Source organism: Diabrotica virgifera, chromosome 5, assembly GCF_917563875.1.
Source record: "Diabrotica virgifera virgifera chromosome 5, PGI_DIABVI_V3a".
In the NCBI taxonomy this organism is placed as follows: Eukaryota; Metazoa; Arthropoda; class Insecta; order Coleoptera; family Chrysomelidae; genus Diabrotica; species Diabrotica virgifera.
In genome coordinates this window covers 263,276,616-263,299,340 of record NC_065447.1, presented here as the reverse complement: position 1 = coordinate 263,299,340, position 22,725 = coordinate 263,276,616, and the positions used below count along the sequence as shown (strand labels likewise).

Genomic DNA, 22,725 nt, shown 5'->3' with positions numbered 1-22,725 from the left:
GAAGCTATCCTCATTGTACGCAAGAGAATTGTATTTCTTAGCCAAACCGCACACCAACGAAACATGAAACGAAAAACATGAAACATGAAATGTAAAACACGTTTCATGAAAATTAAACACGGCTAAACAAATCTTGAAGTCCGCCTATCAATGAAACGAGTGTGATTCATGCTCATAACACATTTTTATTTTCGGAAAGTTTCATAAATGGCCGGGCATCTATTTGTTTAGCAGTGTTTTATTTCCATGAAACGTGATTTACGTTTCATGTTTCTTTGATGTGACTAAGAGTAATCAAAACGATCAAAAATATATACCAGAATATAATAAAAGTAACAGTAGAAGAACTACTTGACATAATTGAAGCTGGCAACGGGATACGACACGGAGATTCCCTGAGTCCTGTATTCTTCAACCTGATCATGGATAAAATAACAAAAGAAGTAAGAACTACAAACGGATACCTACTAAATGGGAGAAAAAACAACATAAAATAGCTACTATGCAGACGACGCAATACTTATCTCTCAAAGTGAAGATGATTTATAACGTACATATGCTGCACCAATAATATAACCGCCAAAAATTTAAAAGATGTTAGTTTCCCAAAAAAAAGGAACAAAACGCATGGTAAAGTAGCTCAAAGCTAAAGCTAAAGAGACTCACTCCGTATTCTGAAGATATTCTAGGCGACTACCAATGCGGATTTCGTGCTGGAAAGTCAACAATAGATCTAATATTTACGATACTAGAAAAAAACTGGAAATGCAACCGAGATGTACAAAAATTTTCGTAAATTTTCAGCAAGCAGACTTTCTTTCGATAAAAAGAAACAGACTATTACTAAAAATGCTAGAAATGGGAATACCAAGAAAATTAGTGAAGCTAACGCAAATCTGCGTGACAGATTTATATGCACAGGTAAGAATAGGAAACAGAACATCAACATTATTTAGTCGTAACATCAGGACTTAGACAAGGAGACCCCTTATCACCGTTGCTATTCAATTTGACCGTAGAGTATGAATTATGTAAAATATCGAGGACCAAAACTATTGTTGGCCTTTGCTGATGATCTAGATCCAGTCGCTCATTCTATAAGAGACATAAGAGAGGTGTTTTCGGAACTCGAGGAAGAAACAAGTAGTGCGGGCCTTCAAGTAAATGAAGAGAAGAGGAAATACATGCTCATAACCAAAAATCCAAGACCAAGAGTTGAGCAGATCGTAACTATTAATGACCACAACTTCGAAGTAAAGAAGGTAAAAGAGTTTAAATATCTGGGGGGGAGGGGTAATTACAGAAGACAACCACATAGAAAAAGAGATCTCAGCAAGGATAGCTGCGGGAATAGAGCAGCATACTCCCCATCATCATTATTAAGATTTAAGTTGCTGAAAAGAAAATCTAAATTAAGACTGTATATTATTTCAATTATTCGCTCAGTTGTTACATATGGAACTGAAACATGAACATCAGCGGGAAATAAATAAGCTGCTGATATTTGAAAGGAAGGTTCTCAGAATGATATTTGATGTAAAGCCAGTCAAGAAGAGGAAGATGGTAAAGTAGAGCTGGAGAGTCAGATAATAGAACAAGTTATGTAGTTTAAATATCTACTCGATAGCTCGAAAGCTCGAAACAGAATTGTAAGATAGTTAATAGAGCAAACAGAGCCACATGTTACCTGAATGACACAATATAGAGACATAAAAATATCGGAGAAGAAATGAAAGGTAGAATTTAAAAAACAGTGATCAGACCAATAATGACATATGCTTCAGAAACACGACCTGACACAGAGAGAACGAAAAATTGGTAGAAAAAGCAGATATGAGAACCCTTAGCAAAATCTATGGCAAGACGCTATGGGACTGAGCTGTGGGCAGAGCTATACATATATCCGACGGAGATGCAAGGAGCAGAAATCAAGGACTGAGTAGAACAGAATAGAAGGATAGAACGGAACAATACAAGCTGAATGATAACAAATACAGTAGTAAAGACGGCGAGAGACGCTTCCACAATAGAAAGATGATCAGTGGGAAGACCACGAAAACGATGGAACAACAACTTACTGGATGCACATTGAAAACAGACATGACTACAAAAAAGACGAAGATGATTAAGAGGAAGAGATCCAGATGAAAAATTGTAGTTTATAACGAGTACTACAGCACATTTTAATATATTCTGGTCTATACATTCATGCATTGTTTATAGTGTATTAAAACTATATAGAAGTTTTAACTCTTATATGGATATCTTTACGTAAACTAAAACTTTAAATCCTTCAAGATACCAATAAGGGCACAAAAATCACATGAACACTAGATAAAAATGAACAATTACAATAAATACCTTAATGCACTCCTGGTAGAGGCAACATAATCTGATTTTTTTGTTGTCTTTTTGCTTTCCGTTTGCTGATGCTTCGAATTTCAAAATGAAAATTAATCCGTGGAAACACATTTGGAAAGCTGTATTCAAATATTTGATATGTGAAGTGGAAATTCTAGTATATCCCCTTTTCTTCTAAATGAGATTTCGTCATTTACTCGAGAAAATTTAATACAAGAATGGTAGCGATAAAACAATGATTGAGTCCAAACCGTTCTTTTTCGTTTTATTTGTAGCAATTTAATAAAAAGCCATGTTGGTTAAATCTGATTAATTTCTGCATTTATAGGCCCATATCTTCATATTCATTATTAATATGCCAACTGTTTTAATCACAAGACTGTATTAAAAGAATTAGAAGAAAAAGCCGTAAAAAAGGACTAATATCAATGACATAAAAACAAAATACCATAATAGATGGAATGTATAGACCGAGAATATGTAAGAAGAACATGTTTAATAATACAAACAAATAATAATACATTATAGATTTCTAGAAAGTTTAGAGGTTCGAATATCTAGCAAATAAGTATTGTACAATTGAAGTTGGCAATCTTTATGGCTATTCTGATCTTCGAGGCAGCTACTCTGAAATGATGTTATGAAATGGCATTGAGCTGCAATCAAACTATTCTCTCAGGTTCTTCAGCCAGGAAACACGTCTTCTTCCTACGCTTCTTCTACCCTCTATTTTTCCTTGAATTTAATATTGAAATTGATCCATATCTCTCCCTCTTCAATCTTGACCCACCGGAGGGAGTGTAGTAGTCGACGTGATGTCGTTTATTGTCCGTCTCCAAAGATCTCTGTCTCTGGTCATTTCTTTAAAAAAATCCACAAGGAAAAAGTTTTCCTTTAGTTGGCTGTATACCATGTGATACAAAAAAATAACAGTAAAATCCTGTATAAAAGGTATATTTTAAGACCCTCAAAAGGGCCACATCAAATTCACATAACTAGTTTTCGACTGGTTTGCCAGTCATCATCAGTGCTTACCTAAAATGAACATAACCTGATAAAAAAGGCAAATATGTTGAAATTTTGACTAGGGTTAAAAAATAGTAGGTTATACAATGGTTATACAATAGTAGGTGCAATGTACATGCTAACCACCAAGATAGTATTATACAAAAATATGTGGGTCAAAGCCCAGCAAAAGTAGTCCGTCAAGGAAACATAGGTATAAAATGCTACCTTAAGCCTGGATGTTTAAAATATTATCTAATTTGGCCTAGGTAGGTAACATATGAGATCTAGATATGACTTGTTCACATGTTGGAAGTGAGACGGCAAGTGACAATGAAATGGTTGGGAACCTCGGAACGATGACAAGACAAACGACAGTTCCACAGGTAGTTAAAAATAACCTGTCATATCTAAAAGTAAGGTATGCAGATTGTTAAAATTAGAAATGATGTAACAACACACTCCAATGTGAAAATTATCATTTAAAATTCATTAAACTAGTTGTGATAGTAAAATGGATTCACGTAAACTGTAAGTGGAACTAGTTAGGCAAACCAAATAACACAGAAGTTTTGTGTTCGACAACTAAATACCGTAATACCATCTTACTATCAAGAGGTCTAAGATTTTAAAAAGCAATTTTGTGGTGATTTAAAGTTATCGAATTTATTTAACTTATTGGTAGCTGTTGGAATTTGTGTAAGTGTGTAAGAAATTACAATGGGGGTGTCTGAGGTGTAAAAATGTCTTAAATAATATAGGGGATGTATCATTAAGAAAGCACAAACTCAGACTGAGGCGACTATTTCCTAAAGGCATCGCAGGCCGCCCGGATCCCTAAGGGTCCAAAAACCAAAACCGTAATATGATGATGACAGTAGGGGCTGGGGGGGTATGAGATGTCTGTGAGGAAATTAGTGAAAAAGGAACAAAAACGAGACTCAGAAAGAAAAAAATTAAACTGTTGATTTGGTTTTGCTAGAGATGAGTATTATATGTTGGAGATGACAGACGGAGTAGGTATGGTGATAATAGTAATATGTAGAAATATAGTGGTAGGTTGTATGCAGATGAAAATTTGTTTAAAATGGATGTTTGCGGATGATGATATCAGTAATTTATATGTATGTTATGAATGGATAAAATTGGTGAGATGGCTTGAGATGACAAAAGGATTATTGTGACTAGTAACAGATAAATTATTATAAGTGTGAATGAGAATGAAGCAGTTGAAGTGAGGTGAAAAGAAATATTGTAAATGTATTAAGAAAAAAGTTGTCGAAGGAGTGGTTGGAAGTCCCGATTGAACGAAACATAGCGGTTGACACAATTCGGACTTTTTTGTTTTTCTTTGATTATTTCTAGGTCCTCGTACAAGTCCAATTTTAAGAAGTCTTTCTGTGGGATGTTGTGAAGTAGAGCAACATCATCTGGGATATTCAACGTATGGTTTTTTTTGTTTGAGATGTTGTGAAAAGGTAGAGGTGTTCTCTCTTTTGGTGTGTTCAAGAGAACGAGAAGCAAGTGATCTACAAGTTCTTCCTATGTAACTAGCATCACAGTCAGAACATTGTAGTCTATAAACACCACCACGATTAATGTAATTGATGCTATCTTTGGAATTAGATAGAGATTGTCCTAGTTTATTGGATACTTTAAAAGAAATTTGGATGTTGTCTACTGATCTTTTGATAATGTTCGAAATATCCCCAGATAGCCTATCTTGGTGAAAGGGTATGGAAGCATAAGTAGGTTTGGTTGTCGAATCCCTAGGGAACGCAGCATGTCGTAAGACTTTAAGCTGTCTTTTATGAATGAGTTTGTCTATGATGTGTGGATCGTAACCGTTATTAGAAGCTGTTTGACGAAGTATGTTTAATTCTTTATTGTAATTAGATTGTGACAGGGAAATGGTTTCAAGGCGGTGTATGTAACTGTGAAAGGCGGCAAGTTTGTGTGACGTAGGGTGGTTAGATGATAGAGATATGACATGGTCAGTCTGTGTCGGCTTCCTAAAGATACTGAAATCGAAGTGGTCATTTAATCTGGTAATAGTGAGGTCAAGAAAGTTAATTGATTGGGATGACTCTAATTCCATGGTCAATTTAATATTGGGATAGATTTGACTAATTTTAGAAAGTAATAAGTCAGCTGTATTTGAGTTACCTGAGATGATCAATAAACAATCATCAACATAACGATACCAACGTAGAATTTCAGGATTTTTCATGATATGTGTGGATTCTAAATGATCCATAAAAATATCAGCTAAAAGAAGAGATAGGCAACTACCCATGGCTAAACTATCAGGTTGTCTGTAATATTTATTGTTGAATACAAAGAAGTCTTGAGCTAGACAAAAAATTGTAATAATTGAATCAGTGGTGGAAATGGTAATGGAATTTGCTCTTAGAAGAGAGTGCACCAGATTAATAGTTTCTTGTTTTGGGACTGAAGTAAAAAGATTGCTAACATCAAATGAAAGCATGGTAATGTTAGGGCGAAGTTGGATTTGTTGGAGATTGTTGACAAGATGACTTGTGTTTTTGACAGAGAAACGAGGGGTGAAGTTCGTCAAGTTGTTAATAAGATTGAGTATGAATTTTGAAAGAATGGAAACAGGAGTGTTTATGAAGTTAACAACTGGACGAATGGGGATTCCCTCTTACCTAAGATACATAAAGAGGGAATCCCCAAAACTACCCTTTTAGATTATTGATTATTAAAGTCTAAAAATTGAAAATGGAGAATTGTATTTTTATTAGTCTTGAAAGAATAAACAGTCATTGCGAAAGATACCCAGATAAGACTCAGTTTGGATTTAGGAATGCTCTGAGTACATGTGAGGCACTTTTTGGCTTAAATGTATCAACGTAAAGACGTTTGAGTCCGCGAATCTTTACCCGTGCGTTATCATTTAAAGCAAACGAAATAAGTCGATGATAAGTCGGAAATTGAAATTTACTAAACGCAACAGCAAGTCACTTACTGTCACTTGCTGTTGCGTTTAGTAAATTTCAATTTCCGACTTATCATAGACTTATTTCATATGCTTTAAATAATGACGCACGGGTTTAAGATTCGCGGACTCAACTGTATGTGGCCTAGGTTAAGACAAAGGCCTTACCGTTGAGTCGTCAAATTTGTACTATTACTTACATAAATTAAATTTCATTCAGTATGATAACGAAAATAGGATTACAAAAGATGTTAATACGTCAGAATGGGTTGAATATTTGGGCTACATGGAATAAACAAAGGCTCCGTTGCTCAGAATTGGTGCAGATGTGAGGTGGTTCTTTATAGGGTGATTGTTTATATTTTCTTAATAGCTTGGACATAGATGATATTAAAATGCCAAAAGAAATACTGAATAAAATATTGGGCGCCATCATCTTCCAAGAATTATAGAGACCTACGTATCATAGAAAACTTCTATTTGAAACAAAAAGCAGTCGTATTTATGTGAATCTCTAAACCAACATGTTCAACATATACGTTCTGGGAATGTATGCAGAACCGCTCAAAATAGATAGAAATCTTCATTACCAATCCCCAAACACCTCATACATAGCAGCTTGATAGTAGCAGCATCAAAACATAGCAGCTTGATAGTATGACTAATAAATTTTCCAAAAGTAGAATAGTTTTTTATTAAAATTAAATAAAGCATGGATTTATTTAAAGCTCTATAAGTACTCCATTTATTAAAGTCTATAAATTAAAAATGGAGCATTGTATTAGTAGTTCTTTCTGTTTTCCACTTTGTTTGAATAATTAATGCCGCTTTGTTTGAACAAACGAAATAGCCCAGACTATCGCGTTTATACACCATAAGCAGAATAAATATCAAGATAATCCCACGACTCTTTTCCGGTTGTCTGTTTCATTATATTCTCTATTAAAATGTCGGTTGCTGTAACCGGGTTAGCGTCTAAACAAGGAAGAAGGCTTAACTTAATCACTGAATTATTTGTTACTCGTTTAATTGGTAGAAAACATACGGCACAAATTATACGTTACTACAAACTATCAAAGTTTGAAGCACGATTCATGGAAACAATAAAATATTGTTAAAAATTATGATACCACTCATACTTCTTTACAATATCAATGCGAGCAACATACAGTTAGCACGTAAAGGTTGGAATAAATTCATTTTGTCGTGAATTTACGATTTTGGAAATAAATCCCGCAACAGATCGATTTTATTGGTAAATTACGACTTTTTGGCATATCATACTAGTGACCTCATCCATCTGGGCGTGATGACATAATCGATGAATTTCTTAAATGGGAATAGGGGTCGTGTTATAGCTCATTTGAAAGGTTATTCAATTCTCTATTCAGTAATAAGTAATATAAACGTTAACATAATTATTTATGAAGGAGGTGTAAAAAAATTATTTTTGGATTAAATTAATTCACACAAAAAGAATGTACCTAATTTATTTAATTTACAATACATTTACTGCTATCAGAAAACAGGAAAGAAATGTTTATTTGACAAATAAACATTGCTTTTCGCTTATATTAAATGTTCAAACTGCCAAGAAGCAGATGGGTGGCAGCTTTAACATTGAATTTAAGCTAAAAACAATTGATTTGTTTTAGGGGTATACTGAGTCCACTACTGTTTATCTGTGTAACTGAGGAAGTAATTAAAAAGTGCTGGTCAAAAACAAAAAAATATACCATAGGATACACAAACCTACAGCAAATAAAAATCGAAGCCTGTGTATTTGCAAACGATATTCTTATTGTGACCAGGACTGAAAAAGCTCTGGAAGAAAATTTAGAAATCTAGGAGACAGAATTAATGTCTATGACAGAATAAAGTATTTTGAAGAAAGTCATCTGTTGAACGTTTTCATCTACAATGGTAGTTTTTTGAGAATATTGAAATACAGGAAAACAAGTTACTTTTTTTGCTAAAATGTTAATAAAAAAACCATGACGCAATAAAGAATTTTGATACGAGATGGTACGCCTTTTCTCCAGATATTACAATTAAAAAAAATAGGCATTTTTAATTTTTCAATGGTTTATCGGCTTTGTTTCCAAGTGTTTTCTCGACAGAATATTAATAATCGATTTCGTTTAATTAGAATGAATGCAGGTGGAGCAAGTAGTTATTTCTGTAGCTAACGAAGATAAATATCAGTAGTTTGTTTAGGTTTAGATATAAATGTGGATAAATGAAATGTTTCTTGCGTTATTATCAGCGACAGCAGACCATGAATCACTCCGTACTTTGAGCATTGGCTCTGCACTTGATTACCTACACTTGTACAAAGATTCAATGATGAAAGACTGTGATATATCGCATACGCCTTCGGCAACTCAGAAAATGATTAATACTACACACTTTCTGTGTGTTCTTACTTTATTTTATTTTTAACTTCTCGAGGATTAGAGGAACCTGTAAAATTACTTATCGATACTAGTGCCGATAAATCCACGTCGTCCCACGCGTGGATAAAGCTACTTCAGCTTGCTGTTAATCTCTTAAGGTATCAACTGCTTGAGAGATTGCTTTTTCTTTTTTTTAATGTTTTAATAATCTTACACATCACTTTAAAAAAGGCATACTCTTAATTTGTTTAAAATTGTCTACAATTCTAGCATCTATGTAATTTTTTTACAAAATAATCTAAAAAGGAAAATACTAGAGTATTTAGAATAGATCTATATTATTTTTTATAATAAAAGTAACACAAATAAATTTATTTTAAAAATCGTAGAAACGAGGTAAACACTAAAATAGAAATCAGAATTGAACATTTTTCATTGTCTGTTCATCAATAAATTTCTCTAATAGCTTCTTTACGTGATTTCTTCGATGGTATTCGGGATCCTGTTTGAAATTCCGTGTCTTTAATGGTATTCTGCCGTTTATGTGCAAAAGTTACTTCCACATAATTTCTTCCAAGTGTCTACTGTCTTGTCACTGTCTTCTACATTTAACAGTCTTGGTTGTCTGCCACACACCCAACTCTTCTAGGCTTGTATAAGCCTACAGATTCTTCAACTTTTTTTTGTATATTGAATGAATCTTGTTTATTTTGCAATAGCTGTATTTCCGCATATTGCTCGTTTAAAAGTGTTTCTTTCACTGTTTTAATGGTTGTTTTGATATAATTTGTGTATCACTTTTTATAACGTCGTGTCCCAATTTTTATATTTTCGCCTCTCCTTCATCATATCTAAAACCTCAATTGCCGTCTACGTTTTTTTTTTCATTTTTGGTGTTTTGGGTAATTTTTGTTTCTTTTGTCTGCCTTTCAAGCTCCGGTATTTAAGTTCTTTTGTATATATTGTTATGCTCTACTTTATCTATTTATTTAGATTGATTAGCAAATTCTTAATTTAATTGATTATTCAATTATTTTATTTACTGCCTATGTAAAAACAAAACTAAATTCAAATTAAATTTTCCAATCAATTTTATTCTCAGGGCTAATTTTGTATTTGATACAATACCTGTGATCTGTGACTTCTAGTATTTCTAGTTGCTTACTTCTTGCAGGGTAGAAACAGGGAAGTTGAAAACACTCAAAATCATATAAATGTAATCTATTGTTTTTATCAAATAAGCCGTGTACATATGATTAAAAAAATACCAAAATTTAACTTTGTTGCAACAATTTCTAACTTAATAAATTAAACTCTAACTCTGATATCTCCTTGTTTTGACAAAAAAATATTTAATTAATTTATTATTTACTCATACTAAATTTAATGAATTTTACTTTTCTTCTTTTAAATTGATTTCTCAAATTTGAAATGACTAACTGCGTTTAATAAAAAATGTTCAATAAACAAATAAACAAATATGGTTTTGATATAAACAAATTTTCTCCATTCCGACAAGTGATTTGACTAACCTTTTTGTTTCTTCACTCCCTCGTTTTCTGGATTGCGCCGTCCTTGATTCTCCCAACACGTACTCTCTGGATGTTGCGAAAAAGTCCCTCTCGTCAAAACTGCTTCCAAGAAAAACACACAGGACTTACTCGTATTCTATTACTCGTATATAATCAGCTACTCGTTCTAGACAAAACAAAGGAATCTCCCTCGGACCAGGAAAATTAACTCTTCATCCGGTCGACAATTTGGTTTCAACTTGATTCTGTTCGCAAAGGCTGATCACTCCACTCTACACTGATTACTCACTTTTTAAAAACTCGACTGCCTTCTATCGATGTTCATTACACAGTCCTTATTTCTCCCTCAAATTCAGACTCCAACATTCATTATCCCTTCTCCCAATATTTTCCATCCAATCAACAACAACCTCTCTCAAACCATTCATTTCTTAATAAACCAAATATTCTTCAACATCACTTTTCCAATTAGTCAAATTTCAAGAAATATCATAATTAGTTCTTTTCTACTTTCTACTTTTACATCTAAAAACTAATACAATTTGTTTACCAAATTAAAAGATCTTAAAAACGTTATTGTTCCCGTAAACGCTCTGTCCACTTTCTAATCACCGAATTGTTTGTTAATGTCCCGTCCATTTCGTCGAATCATTATCACTAATCGTTTTCATTTTTCCGAAACACTTGTTTAATGGCAAAATTAAATTCTATACAATTTTGGTCATATACAGGGTGATGAAAAACTATGATCTTATGGTCTTTGATATAAATTTAATTTTTTTGAATTTCTTTAAAAAAACAATTCTACAACAATATGTACTGTTTTACATTCTGTTCTGTGCGTTGATTTGTGCACAAGGAAGATGTATTTCCATAGTACATAGAAAACGAAAAATTTGCAACTCGGAAAATATTGAAAGTAATGAGTTCATCATGGTTATCATATTTGTGTTCAGTGACGTCAAGAACCCCTCACTAACAAAATTGAACTCATTCCTGTCGACATTGTCCGAGTTGCACATTTTTCATTTTCATTCACTTTGAAAATGCATTTTACTTGAGAACAAAATACAGTTTTTATTTTACCACCACGCATTTTGTTCACAAACTTTCTTGACACTTTTTCGAATCGCATGCAAAAAGTTGCATAGCCATTCATTCTGCTGCCGAAATTTGGTAGGTATAGTGCTTCATTACATAGCCTACTAACAAAATGATAATAAGATGGGGAGAAATATTAAGAAAATTGAAGCAACAAGCAAAGAAAATAATATTACATTGAAGACAAACAGATATGTATAATTCAATAATTGCAAAGAAAGAGAGCAATGTCTTATATGCTGCCCCCTCTGACGAAATGACCTATAAAGCAGAACCTACTAAAAGTAATGCAAGCCTCAAATTAGTAAACATGACAAATAATAATCAGAAATGACCATTAATTACGAAGTGAATATCGTACGGTAACGACCCATTGTCATGCAGAAGCACAACCTACGCTCGCATTAAAAAGAAAAACATACACACAATATGAGCGCTATTTGTGTATGTTGAGTGTAAATATGTCCATTATTATTATTTATACAAGTACTAACCGTCACGAAACTTGAAGTGATTCACATTTAATCACAAACAGAACGGCACCTAAGCATTAGACCATCCGACATTAAAACGTATGTCATTTTAATTAGTGGTCTACTGCATTTTGCTCCTCTGGAGATGTCAGAGAGATTATTTGTGACAATTTTGGCTTTTTTTTAAGTGTATATCAGTATAAATTTACACGACTACACTTTTAGGTTGTATATATTAAAACAGTGTTCATGATGATATCCTTTACATTGTTATTTTTATTATACAGGGTGTCCCGAAAAGATTGGTCATAAATTATACCACAGATTCTGGGGTTAAAAATAGATTGATTAAACCTCACTTACCTATATACAATAGTGCACAAAAAAAAGTTACAGCCCTTTGAAGTTACAAAATGAAAATCGATTTTTTTTTCATGTATCGAAAACTCTTAGAGATTTTTTATTCAAAATGGACATGAGGAATTTTTATGGCAACAACATCTTAAAAAAAATTAAAGTGAAATTTGTGCACCCCATAAAAATTTTATAGGGGTTTTGTTCCCTTAATCCCCCCAAACTTTTGTGTACGTTCCAATTAAATTATTATTGTGGCACCATTAGTTAAACACAAGGTTTTTAAAACTTTTTTGCCTCTTAGTACTTTTTTGATAAGCCAGTGTTTCTCGAGATATTTTGAATATTTGTCGAATCTATCACATATTTGTATTTGGTTAAATATGATTAGAGACACCTGTTAATAATCTGAAAATTTATTTATAACTTACATTTTTAGATATATTTTGAAAAAGAAGCCATATCTCGATAAAAGGTGACTTATCAAAAAAAAAGACTAAGAGGTAAAAGGTTTTAAAAACACTGTGTTTAACTAATGGTACCACAATAATAGTTTAATTGGAACGTACACAAACATTTAAAGGAACGTTTAAAGGAACAAAACCCCCAAAAAATTTTTATGTAAATATATTAAAGAAGAAGCCTCATCTGGATAAAAACTGGCTTATCGAAAAAATACTAGGAGCCAAAAAAGTTTTAAAAGCGTTGTGTTTAACTAACGGTACCACAATAATGAATCAATTGGAAGGTACAGAAAAGTTTGGGGGGGGGTTTAAGGGAACAAAACCTCCATACAATTTTATGGGGTGGACAAATTTTAGTATAATTTTGTTTTCAGATGCTCCTGACATAAGAATGATACATGTCCATTTTCAATAAAAAATGTCTAATACTTTTTGATATATTGAAAAAAATCGATTTTCATTTTGTAACTTCAAAGGACTGTAACTTTTTTTATGAGCACATTTGTACTAAGGTAAGTTAGGTTCAACCGAGCTATTTTTGACCCCAGAATGTGTGGTATAATTTATGACCAATCTTTTCGGGACACCCTGTATAATATATGCGCCGGACTTGAATTTTAAAAATGTCGTTTTTTTAACGTATATTCCAATTGTGTCAAGAGCGGAACTTGATTATTACAAACACATTTTTCAAGCTACCAAAAAGACGATTTTACACATGGCGATAGCCCGCAAATCCATCAGAGAAAGAAGTTAGGAACCAGATAGACTACATTATGATACATGAAATATACCCTACTACTGATAAAGCCGTGAAAGCATACCCCGGAGCAGTTTGGCCTCAGATCCAACTAATAACTTATCGCCAGGATTACACTCACACTTAAAAATATTAAAATACATGAAACAATTCCTTCAATAAGCCGGTCCTGAAATTTCAGGTAGAAAAGTCGAAATACTTTGAGCTCCACAACTTTTATAGTTTGCAGAAGAAACATTGTAAATTTAAATAATAAACCGAAATATGTAGAAGCAGTGTACAGTGATCTGTTAATAGCTGTAAGTACAGTTTCCAAATTTGCAGTAGTTTGATTAGATGCATTGTTTTTATATACATACGTAGAACATTATTTATATTTCGTATTTATTTAAAAACTAGTTTCAACTATTGTCATTATCTTGCTAATGGCTAGATCGACTATTTACTTTTAAATAAACAGAGTCGGACCTACCTAAATTAAAATTATTGAAATGACAGTTCAATTTAAATTTAAAAAAAGATAGAAGATTAAATTTGACAAAATGGCAGGTGGTACTTCTGACTACAGGGGTCCATCAATTAATCCCGATCAGCAAAACATTACTTATTCTACCATCATTAAGCAACAACCATTAAAAAAATTCCCAACAAAAAACCAGGCCATAATTTTACCGGCAGTAGACGGAATAAGAACAGAAGAGTACACCATTGCAGTAGGAACTATAGTCCATCCAAAAAATGTACTCTTCTCATCCAAAATGTCAAACGGAAGGATATGAATCTACTTTTCAAGCATACAAGTTGTAGATGATTTTCCAAGTCAACATGGTGAAATTAAAATTAGAGAACATATAATCAAAGCACGTAAACTAATTACACCCGCTAATAGATTAGTTCTATCCCAAGTATGTTACCCCATAACATAATCGAACAGTCTTTAATCAATCTTGGTTTTAAATTAATGTCTCCGATTTCGTTCCTTAGAGCTGAAATACAAGACCCGCAATACAGCCATGTACTTAGTTTTCGAAGACAAGTTTACTTTGCACCTACAGGCAATTTTACTGTACCCGACTCCGTCCTAATTGATTTTGAAAATATTTCGTACCGAATTTTTCTTTCCGATAAACTAACTTGTTACAAATGCTACCAAACTGGTTACATTTCCTCGTATTGTACCTTAAATCCCTCTTATCCACAAAATACTCAAAAGCCCCAAACGGAAGAAAATTTTCTTCCACAAATACCATCTACTAGCCGCGAACAAAATCAAATTACAGATGTAAATGACGAATTTCGAGAAGAAATGGATGCTCAAGTCAGCACCGATACCGATAATAAAAATAAACGATCTCACTCGGAGGTTTCATCCCCTACTTGCTCCACTCCTACAGAAACTATACCAACAGAATTAACGAAACCAAAACCAGTGCAAATTAAAAAGAAGAAAAAAATTATCAAATTAGACAAATCCACTTCAGAAACTACTAATACTGAGTCATTATTACAACCAGTCAAACAATTTATCCAGAATGCATCACCACCATATGTACTAAATTACACCCAATTACTAGCATTCTTAGAAGACGTTCACGGTTCTTCCATTCCTGTAGAACTGGCCCTAGAATACACACAAAATATACACGGGTTGGGACATATGCTAACTGAAATATATCCCATGTTGAACGAAAGAGCAATTAAATCTAGAATTACAAGAATCAAGAAAAAACTACTTAATAAAATAAACCAAGATTTTAGTATTCAGGATGACACCTCTGAAGATACTGACGCATAACAGGAAAATACTCCTTCCAACGATAAATAAAAAAAAAAGATGGAAACAACTTGACGACAACAAACTACAACGCATCAACCCAAATTTGTCACCAAAAGGGATAATGCCACAAAAACGACGAGATCAAGTCATACAACACCGCTTGAGAATAGGACATACCAGGTTAACCCACCAGTACCTAATGAAGAAAGAACAACAAAAACTGTGCTATGTTTGTGATATTCCTCTAACAATCGAACACATTATTGTTAGTTGCCCACTCTATCACCTGGAACGAATTCAAAGTGATTTACCAAGTGATCTGAAAAGTGCTCTGTACTAAAGTAAATGTGATAAAGTGACTAAGTTTCTAAAACTAACTAAATTGTACAATCTAATATAAAAATAAGCTTAAGTTCTTAATTGTAATTAGTTGTTATAAGCAAACATCTGATATTATGTACAACTCTTCCCCTCCTTTCATGGTTGACGCGGTTTACTTAATAAAAAAATAAATAAGGGTGCTACGTTACGAACAATTTAAAACCAACTTTGTAAAAACTTTATAGTTCATAGTTTATATCAATTTAATATGTATCGTAATTGTACCACCGCTAATAACCTTTTATGGTTGATGCGGCTTATTTCTAATAAAAAAATATTCCTTCAATAAGCACAAACACGCTTCAATAAAATAACGTAAAAGAATGCTTCCAACACGAACTGCATATATGAACTGTAGCAAACTGAATTTAGACACCAATGATATTGACGAGCACTGTGATCGACTAAAACATTGTCATATATGAATGCCCTCAAAATAACCTCATGAATAGATCCGAATAAAAATGATTAAACAATAAAATGAGAAGACTCTGTACAAGATATTTAAAATTGGAGCTAAGAGCTAAAAGGTAAAAATGTAAAATTCGATTGTGTTTACATAAATAATTTTAAATGAAAAAAATTTGACAGTTTCAGTTTTTGTCTATAATTCGTAAATGTTACCTGGTATAAATAATCTATTTAGTAAACTAATAAAAATACTTACCATTTGGAGGGAATTCATAAAAATACGCTGATCTTGGACTGAGACACCTGAAAAAAAAAAAACTCAGTTTACCCTTCTGATTATAAAACCTATATTTTTAGTCTGGATCCCGCGTATGAAAAAAAAGTTGATTAATAGCAAGCTGAAAATTTGTTAATAGCTTAAGGGTGTCTAGTCGGATAAACTTTGATATATGGGAACACTGTAACAGGGCAGTTTTAATTGTGGAACAGGTTAAAAATTTGGAACGGTCAGACCACGAAAACGGCACATTTATTTTGTCCGACAGAACAGACTTAAAATCTCCGAACAGAGATTAAACTCTCATGCAAAAATCGGACTGCTATTTATCACCTGTCATAATTCCTGTTATTTGACATATTCTACATGTTTCACTTATTAAAACGCCCATTTGGTGATAAATAGCACTCTGATTTTTGCATGAGAGTTTAGTCTCTGTTCGGAGAATTTAAGTCTGTTCTGTCGGACAAAATACATGTGCCGTTTTCGTGGTCTGACCGTTCCAAATTTTTAACCTGTTCCACAATTAAAACTTCCCCTGTTCCAGTGTTCCCATATATCAAAGTTTGTCCGACTAGACACCCTTAAGCTATTAACAAATTTTCAGCTTACTATTAATCAATTTTTTTTTCATACGCGGGATCCAGACCTATTAATGGGCGTCCCAAAATTTACTCAAGATTTTAAATGCACAGAAAACACTTTTTTTTTTAAATTGTATTTTTTGTTATTGAATCATATTTTAGGGTATTACACGGAATAGCATATCAGGCAATAATGGCCTACACATATCTAGTATCACATGGGCACTATTTTGTAAAATTTCCCATCTTAACATTTCCCTGTCTTCTTCTTCTATCTTTGTTATTTTCATTGTTAGAGCAGTCCATGTTACCTTAACGTCTGTTATCAAGTTTTCTATCATTTCTATTTCCTTAATACATATTTCGTTTTTCCTTTTAGGATTCTTGAGCTGTGAGATGTCTATAAGCTGTCAGTAAAGCTCAGTATATACAAGACCTTAATAAGACCGGTTTTGATATATGGAACTGAAACGTGGACCCTATCTCAAAGTGATGAAAGACTTTTTGGTATTTTTGAGAGAAAAATTCTTAGAAAGATTTTTGGGGCAGTAAATGAAAATGGGCTATGACGTCGAAGATACAACTTTGAACTGTATCAGTTATACACCGATTCAGATATTGTGAAATTCGTTAAAGTGCAGAGACTTGGATGGGCTGGACACATTGATAGGATGTCAGACCACGAATAAACTAAGAGATTAACATTTTTAAAACCAGAGGGCACAAGAAGTAGAGGACGACCACGAAGAAGATGGATTGATAATGTGGAAGAAGACCTAAAAATTCTAGGGGTCAGAAGATGGAGGGAAGTTGCCAGGAATCGACAGGAGTGGCGACTTCTTTGTGAGCAGGCCAAGATCCACAACGGATTGTCGAGCCACTTATGATGATGATGATGATAGAATATTCTACTATGTATTTTCAATATTGAGCTTTTCAAGACTTACTTTGTAAGTAAATCTCACATTATCTGAGATACTCTCTGCTCCATACTACAAGTACGGAAATAATGTGTAAATAATATATGAACAGTAATATGTGAATATTACCTTCGCCTATCTCGCCATTCTGAGACGGGTTTCGCCATTTATGGCTCGTCAGTCGAACTTCGCACGAAAGAAAAGCGTATAATGGTTGGTTAATACAAAACTGTGCAATCATACTCAGACTTATACGGAAACGATATTCTTTGCTTTCATTTCTCTAAAAAAGTCCCACTGACGAGCCATATATGACGAAACGCGTCTCGGAATGGCGAGCTGGACTAAGGTGTGAATATTCCTTTTCGTATATTTTTATTAATTTGTGTCAACTACATGCCGACACAAATAACACCAAAGAACTCCTTGATAACGTCAGACTACTCACACGTAAATTCAAGCAGAAATCTTGGTCTATCAAAGATGATGAAGGTAATGTACAGACGGATTTGGACAAGGTTATTGATGTTTGGAGGGCGTATTGTAAGTCTTTATACGCCAATACGGACCAGATGCCAGCGGACACCCCGTTTGTACCTGATTGCCAGACCTCCACTTTCCATTCTCCTTCAACAGAGACACACCACACTAGTTTTGAATCTGAACCTGACATACTTTTTTCCGAGGTGGAATTCGCTTTAAAAAGACTTAAGTTAAACAAAGCAGCAGGATATGATCTCATTACTGCAGACGTCTTGAAGCATCTTCCGGAATGTGGAGTGAAAATATTACATCGATTGTGTAATGAAATATGGCATACAGGCGTCTGGCCTGAGGATTGGAGAAAGACCATAATCATACCTCTTCATAAGAAAGGTTCAACAGCTAATTGTAACAACTACAGGCTATTAGCTCTAATATCACACGCCAGTAAGGTGATCCTCTACATACTGCAACGGCGTCTAGAAAACTTCATAAGTTGGCAAATAGCACCTGAGCAGGTTGGATTTGTAAAGGGCAGAGGTACTAGAGAACAAATCCTTTTTGTAAGAAACATCATAGAAAAAGCCAGAGAATACCAGATCCCGATATTTATATGTTTCGTCGATTATACAAAGGCTTTTGATAATGTTAGATGGGACAAACTATGGAACATATTGACGACAATGGGTGTACCTAAACACTTGACTCACCTTATTAGCAAACTGTACCAAGATAACCTGGCATATATTCGAATGGACGGATACCTGTCTGACAAATGCACTTTGGAGAAGGGAGTACGCCAAGGATGCGTTTTATCTCCCTTATTATTTAACATCTATTGGGAGTTCATAATGCGCAGAGTCTTGGATGGTTGGGAGGGAGGAGTAAACCTAGGTGGTGTTAAGATATCTAACTTGCGTTTCGCAGACGACACTACACTTCTAGCCTCTACTCCAGAAGAAATTACTGAATTATTAAAAAAACTCGAGGTAGAAAGTGCTAAATTTGGACTCATGGTTAACTACAACAAAACCAAAATCATGGTTATTGATCGCCAACAACAGTTTCCTGAAACCCAAACTATTGCGGGATGCGAGGTAGTCTCATCTATGATATATCTTGGAGCTCTAGTTAACAACACAGGCAGTTGTGAACCCGAAATTAGAAGACGCATTCAACTAGCAAGAGCAGCAATGAGTGAACTAAACGGAGTCTGGCGTGATCGTCACATTACTATGACAAACAAAAAGAGACTCGTTTCAACTCTGGTCTTTTCCATATTTTACTATGCATGCGAGACATGGACAGTCAAAGAATCAGATAGACGACGTATAGACGCCTTTGAAATGTGGACATGGAGACGCCTGCTTCGAATTCCATGGACGGCTCGCCGTAAAAATATCTCGGTTCTGGATGAAATTAAACCGGATCAGCGTCTCTCTAGTACCGTTTACTCTAGAATTTTAAAGTTCTTTGGTCATATCCATCGAAGTGATCACAAAATGGAGCGGTTGGTGGTCCAAGGAAGGCCTCAGACTCAACGCCAACGCGGAAGATCTCCACAGCGATGGGCGGACATTACTAAAAAGCTTCTCAACAAACAGTATACTGAGGCAATACATGTAACTGATGACCGCGACCAGTGGAGAAATATTATCAATCAAACTGTCCGAGCTGCTGAAGCCCAATTATGAACCACAAAATATCTACTAAGATGTTAATGACTATGATGATGATATTTTTATTGTTCTTCTTCTTTTTCGATAGACACGACTCTGCCTGTTTGTTCAATGTGCCTCTAGTAATTTGTCGTTCCATCGTTTTCGTGGTCTTCCCACTGATCGTCTTCCTATTGGTGAGCCGTCTCTCGCTGTCCTTACTACTTTATTTGTTGTCATTCGGCTTATGTGGTCATTCAATTCTACTCTTCTGTTTCTTGCTCAATTATTAATGTTCTCCACCATGTTATATTCTTACTATTACATTCCATCCTGTATACTGTATAGCCTACTCCACTATTTATACAAAAATATTCAACCATTGTCAATATTGAGCTTTTCAAGACTTACGTTTCAAGTAAATCTCACTAAATTTTCTGAGCCAGCCCCGCTGACGGCTTTTTAAAAACGAAACGAATCACCAATCGAATTTATAAAATGCAAGAAAATATCTGTTTGGAAAGTTTTCTAATTCGAAATTGAATTTGTGAAGTTTTAAGAGATAATCTCGTTTAGAAACGCTGTGAGTTCTGTACAGAGATGGGATCGATAAGAGACGTGAAGTGAAATAATGCCGTTGTGGCACATACCGAAACACTCGACACGAAGAGCCCGATGCTGGTGCTGTTGGAGGTATCGAAAAGTTTTTATTTCATCTTCGGAGAACACCCCTATACTCTCGGTGCTGTTGTTGCTGGCGAATAGTACAAAACAAATGAAACTTCAACTCTGGTTTTCTATATATAGTTTTAATCCTAGATAACAGATGAAAGAGCACGTGATAATTTTAATTTAAAGAAACTGCTGCTTTTATGGAACTAAGTTTCAACGGCTTTTGTTTTGTTATCTTTTACTTATTTATTACTTTTGAGATACGTATTAAACACAGATGACGAACAAGTACTCATAACATTTTATATAGTGTCGTGATTCCATAATTTCACCTTTACAAAGAAGTCTAATTATTAATATGTTTGTTCTTCTTCACATATCATGTCCTTTCAGGATGTTGATTACCATCATAGCTATCTTAATTTTATTTACTGCCACCCTCAATAGCATGCTTGTACCGATACCATACCAATCTCGCAAGTTCTTCAACCATCAAGTCGTTCTTCGTCCTGGACTGCGTTTGTCTGTAGCAACCTATATTCAGGACCTCGTAATACATGTCTGAAATATTCCAGCTTTCTCTTCTTTCTTCTTCTTGTAGTGCCTATCCGTTTCGGATGTTGGCGACCATCATGGCAATCTGCACTTTGCACACTGCTGCTCTGAAAAGATTTGTAGTGGTTGTGTTGAACCACGTTCGTAGATTTTTCAGCCAGGAAATCCTTCGCCTTCCTGGTCCTCGCTTTCCCTCTACTTTTCCCTGTAAGACCAGTTGCAGCAGTCCATATCTCTCACTGTTCCTCATGATGTGACCGAGGTATTCGATTTTGGCTGTTTTTATTTTGATTAACAGCTCTTTTTCTTTTTTCATTCTCAACAAAGCACCCTCATTAGTAATGTGGTCGGTATAAGATATCTTCAGGATTCGACGATAAAGCCACATCTCAAAAGCCTCAATTTTCTTGCAGGTGGCGTCTGTGAGAGTCCACGACTCAACTCCGTACAACAGTATAGGAAATATATAACATCGTAGTAATCTGACTTTTATGGGTATCGACAAATCATGACATTTGAACAACTTTGCCATTTTTTGAAATGCAGATCTTGCTTTCTCTATCCTACATTTGATTTCTATAGAATGGTCCCAATTTTCATTGACGTTCGTACCAAGGTAGGTGTATGTTTTTACTCTTTCTATTTGTTGACCATTCACACTGATTCGTCCAAATTGCTGTTCATTCTTAGAGATCATCATACATTTGGTTTTCTTAGTGTTTAGTGAAAGTCCGTATCTCTGACTGACTTCTGCGATTCTGCTCATTAACTCCTGTAGGGCTTCAGAACTGTCAGCGAATACCACAGTGTCGTCTGCGTATCTTATGTTATTGATACATTCTCCGTTAATTCTAATTCCGGCTTCAACATCATCCAATGCTTCTTGAAAGATTTCCTCAGAGTAGATGTTAAACAGCAGTGGGGATAGTATACATCCCTGACGGACCCCACATTTGATTTTGATATCGTCGGATTCTCCTGCCTCTGTCCGGATAGATGATGTTTGATTCCAGTACAGATTGCTGATAATCCTTAAATCACAGGTGTTTATTCCAATATTGGTTAATATCTCCATCAGCTTGTCGTGCTTTACTGTATCGAACGCTTTATGGTAATCAATGAAACATGCATAAATATCGCAATTCACGTCTCTACATCGTTGAAATAGCACTTGTATACTAAATAGAGCCTCTCTTGTACCCACTGCATTTCGAAAACCAAACTGTGTTCGGCGGATTTTTTCTTCGCACAGTCTATATATCCTTTGATGTATAATTTTTAGAAATAGCTTTAAAATATGGCTCATTAAGCTGATGGTTCGGAAATCACTGCAGGATACGGACTTTGTTTTCTTTGGTAAAGCAACAAACGTCGACTTCAACCATGCTTTTGGTCTTCTTGGTGCTCTTTATAATCGCAGTAGGCTTGCTGAGACGTTCTAGTACTGTGGAGATTCCAATCTTCGCCACCCGAGAAACTTTCAACTTTCTCCTATAGCACTACATTTCGAAAGCCTCTAGGCGATTTAAATCAATTTTATTCATAGTCCAAAACTCGACACCTTGAAATGCCAATTTTAGGTCTCTACTACATAATATCTTG

General features: G+C 34.4%; 1 protein-coding gene across 1 annotated transcript in view; it reads right to left on the bottom strand.

Moving 5' to 3' along the window:
• The window catches only part of LOC114329803 (uncharacterized), a 273,164-nt gene that overhangs the window by 198,721 nt on the left and 51,718 nt on the right, over positions 1-22,725 (bottom strand). Inside the window, exon 4 of the mRNA XM_028279033.2 lies at positions 16,231-16,277. Within this exon, the coding sequence (XP_028134834.2) occupies positions 16,231-16,277 (47 nt within the window). The remainder of the gene's footprint in view (positions 1-16,230; positions 16,278-22,725) is intronic.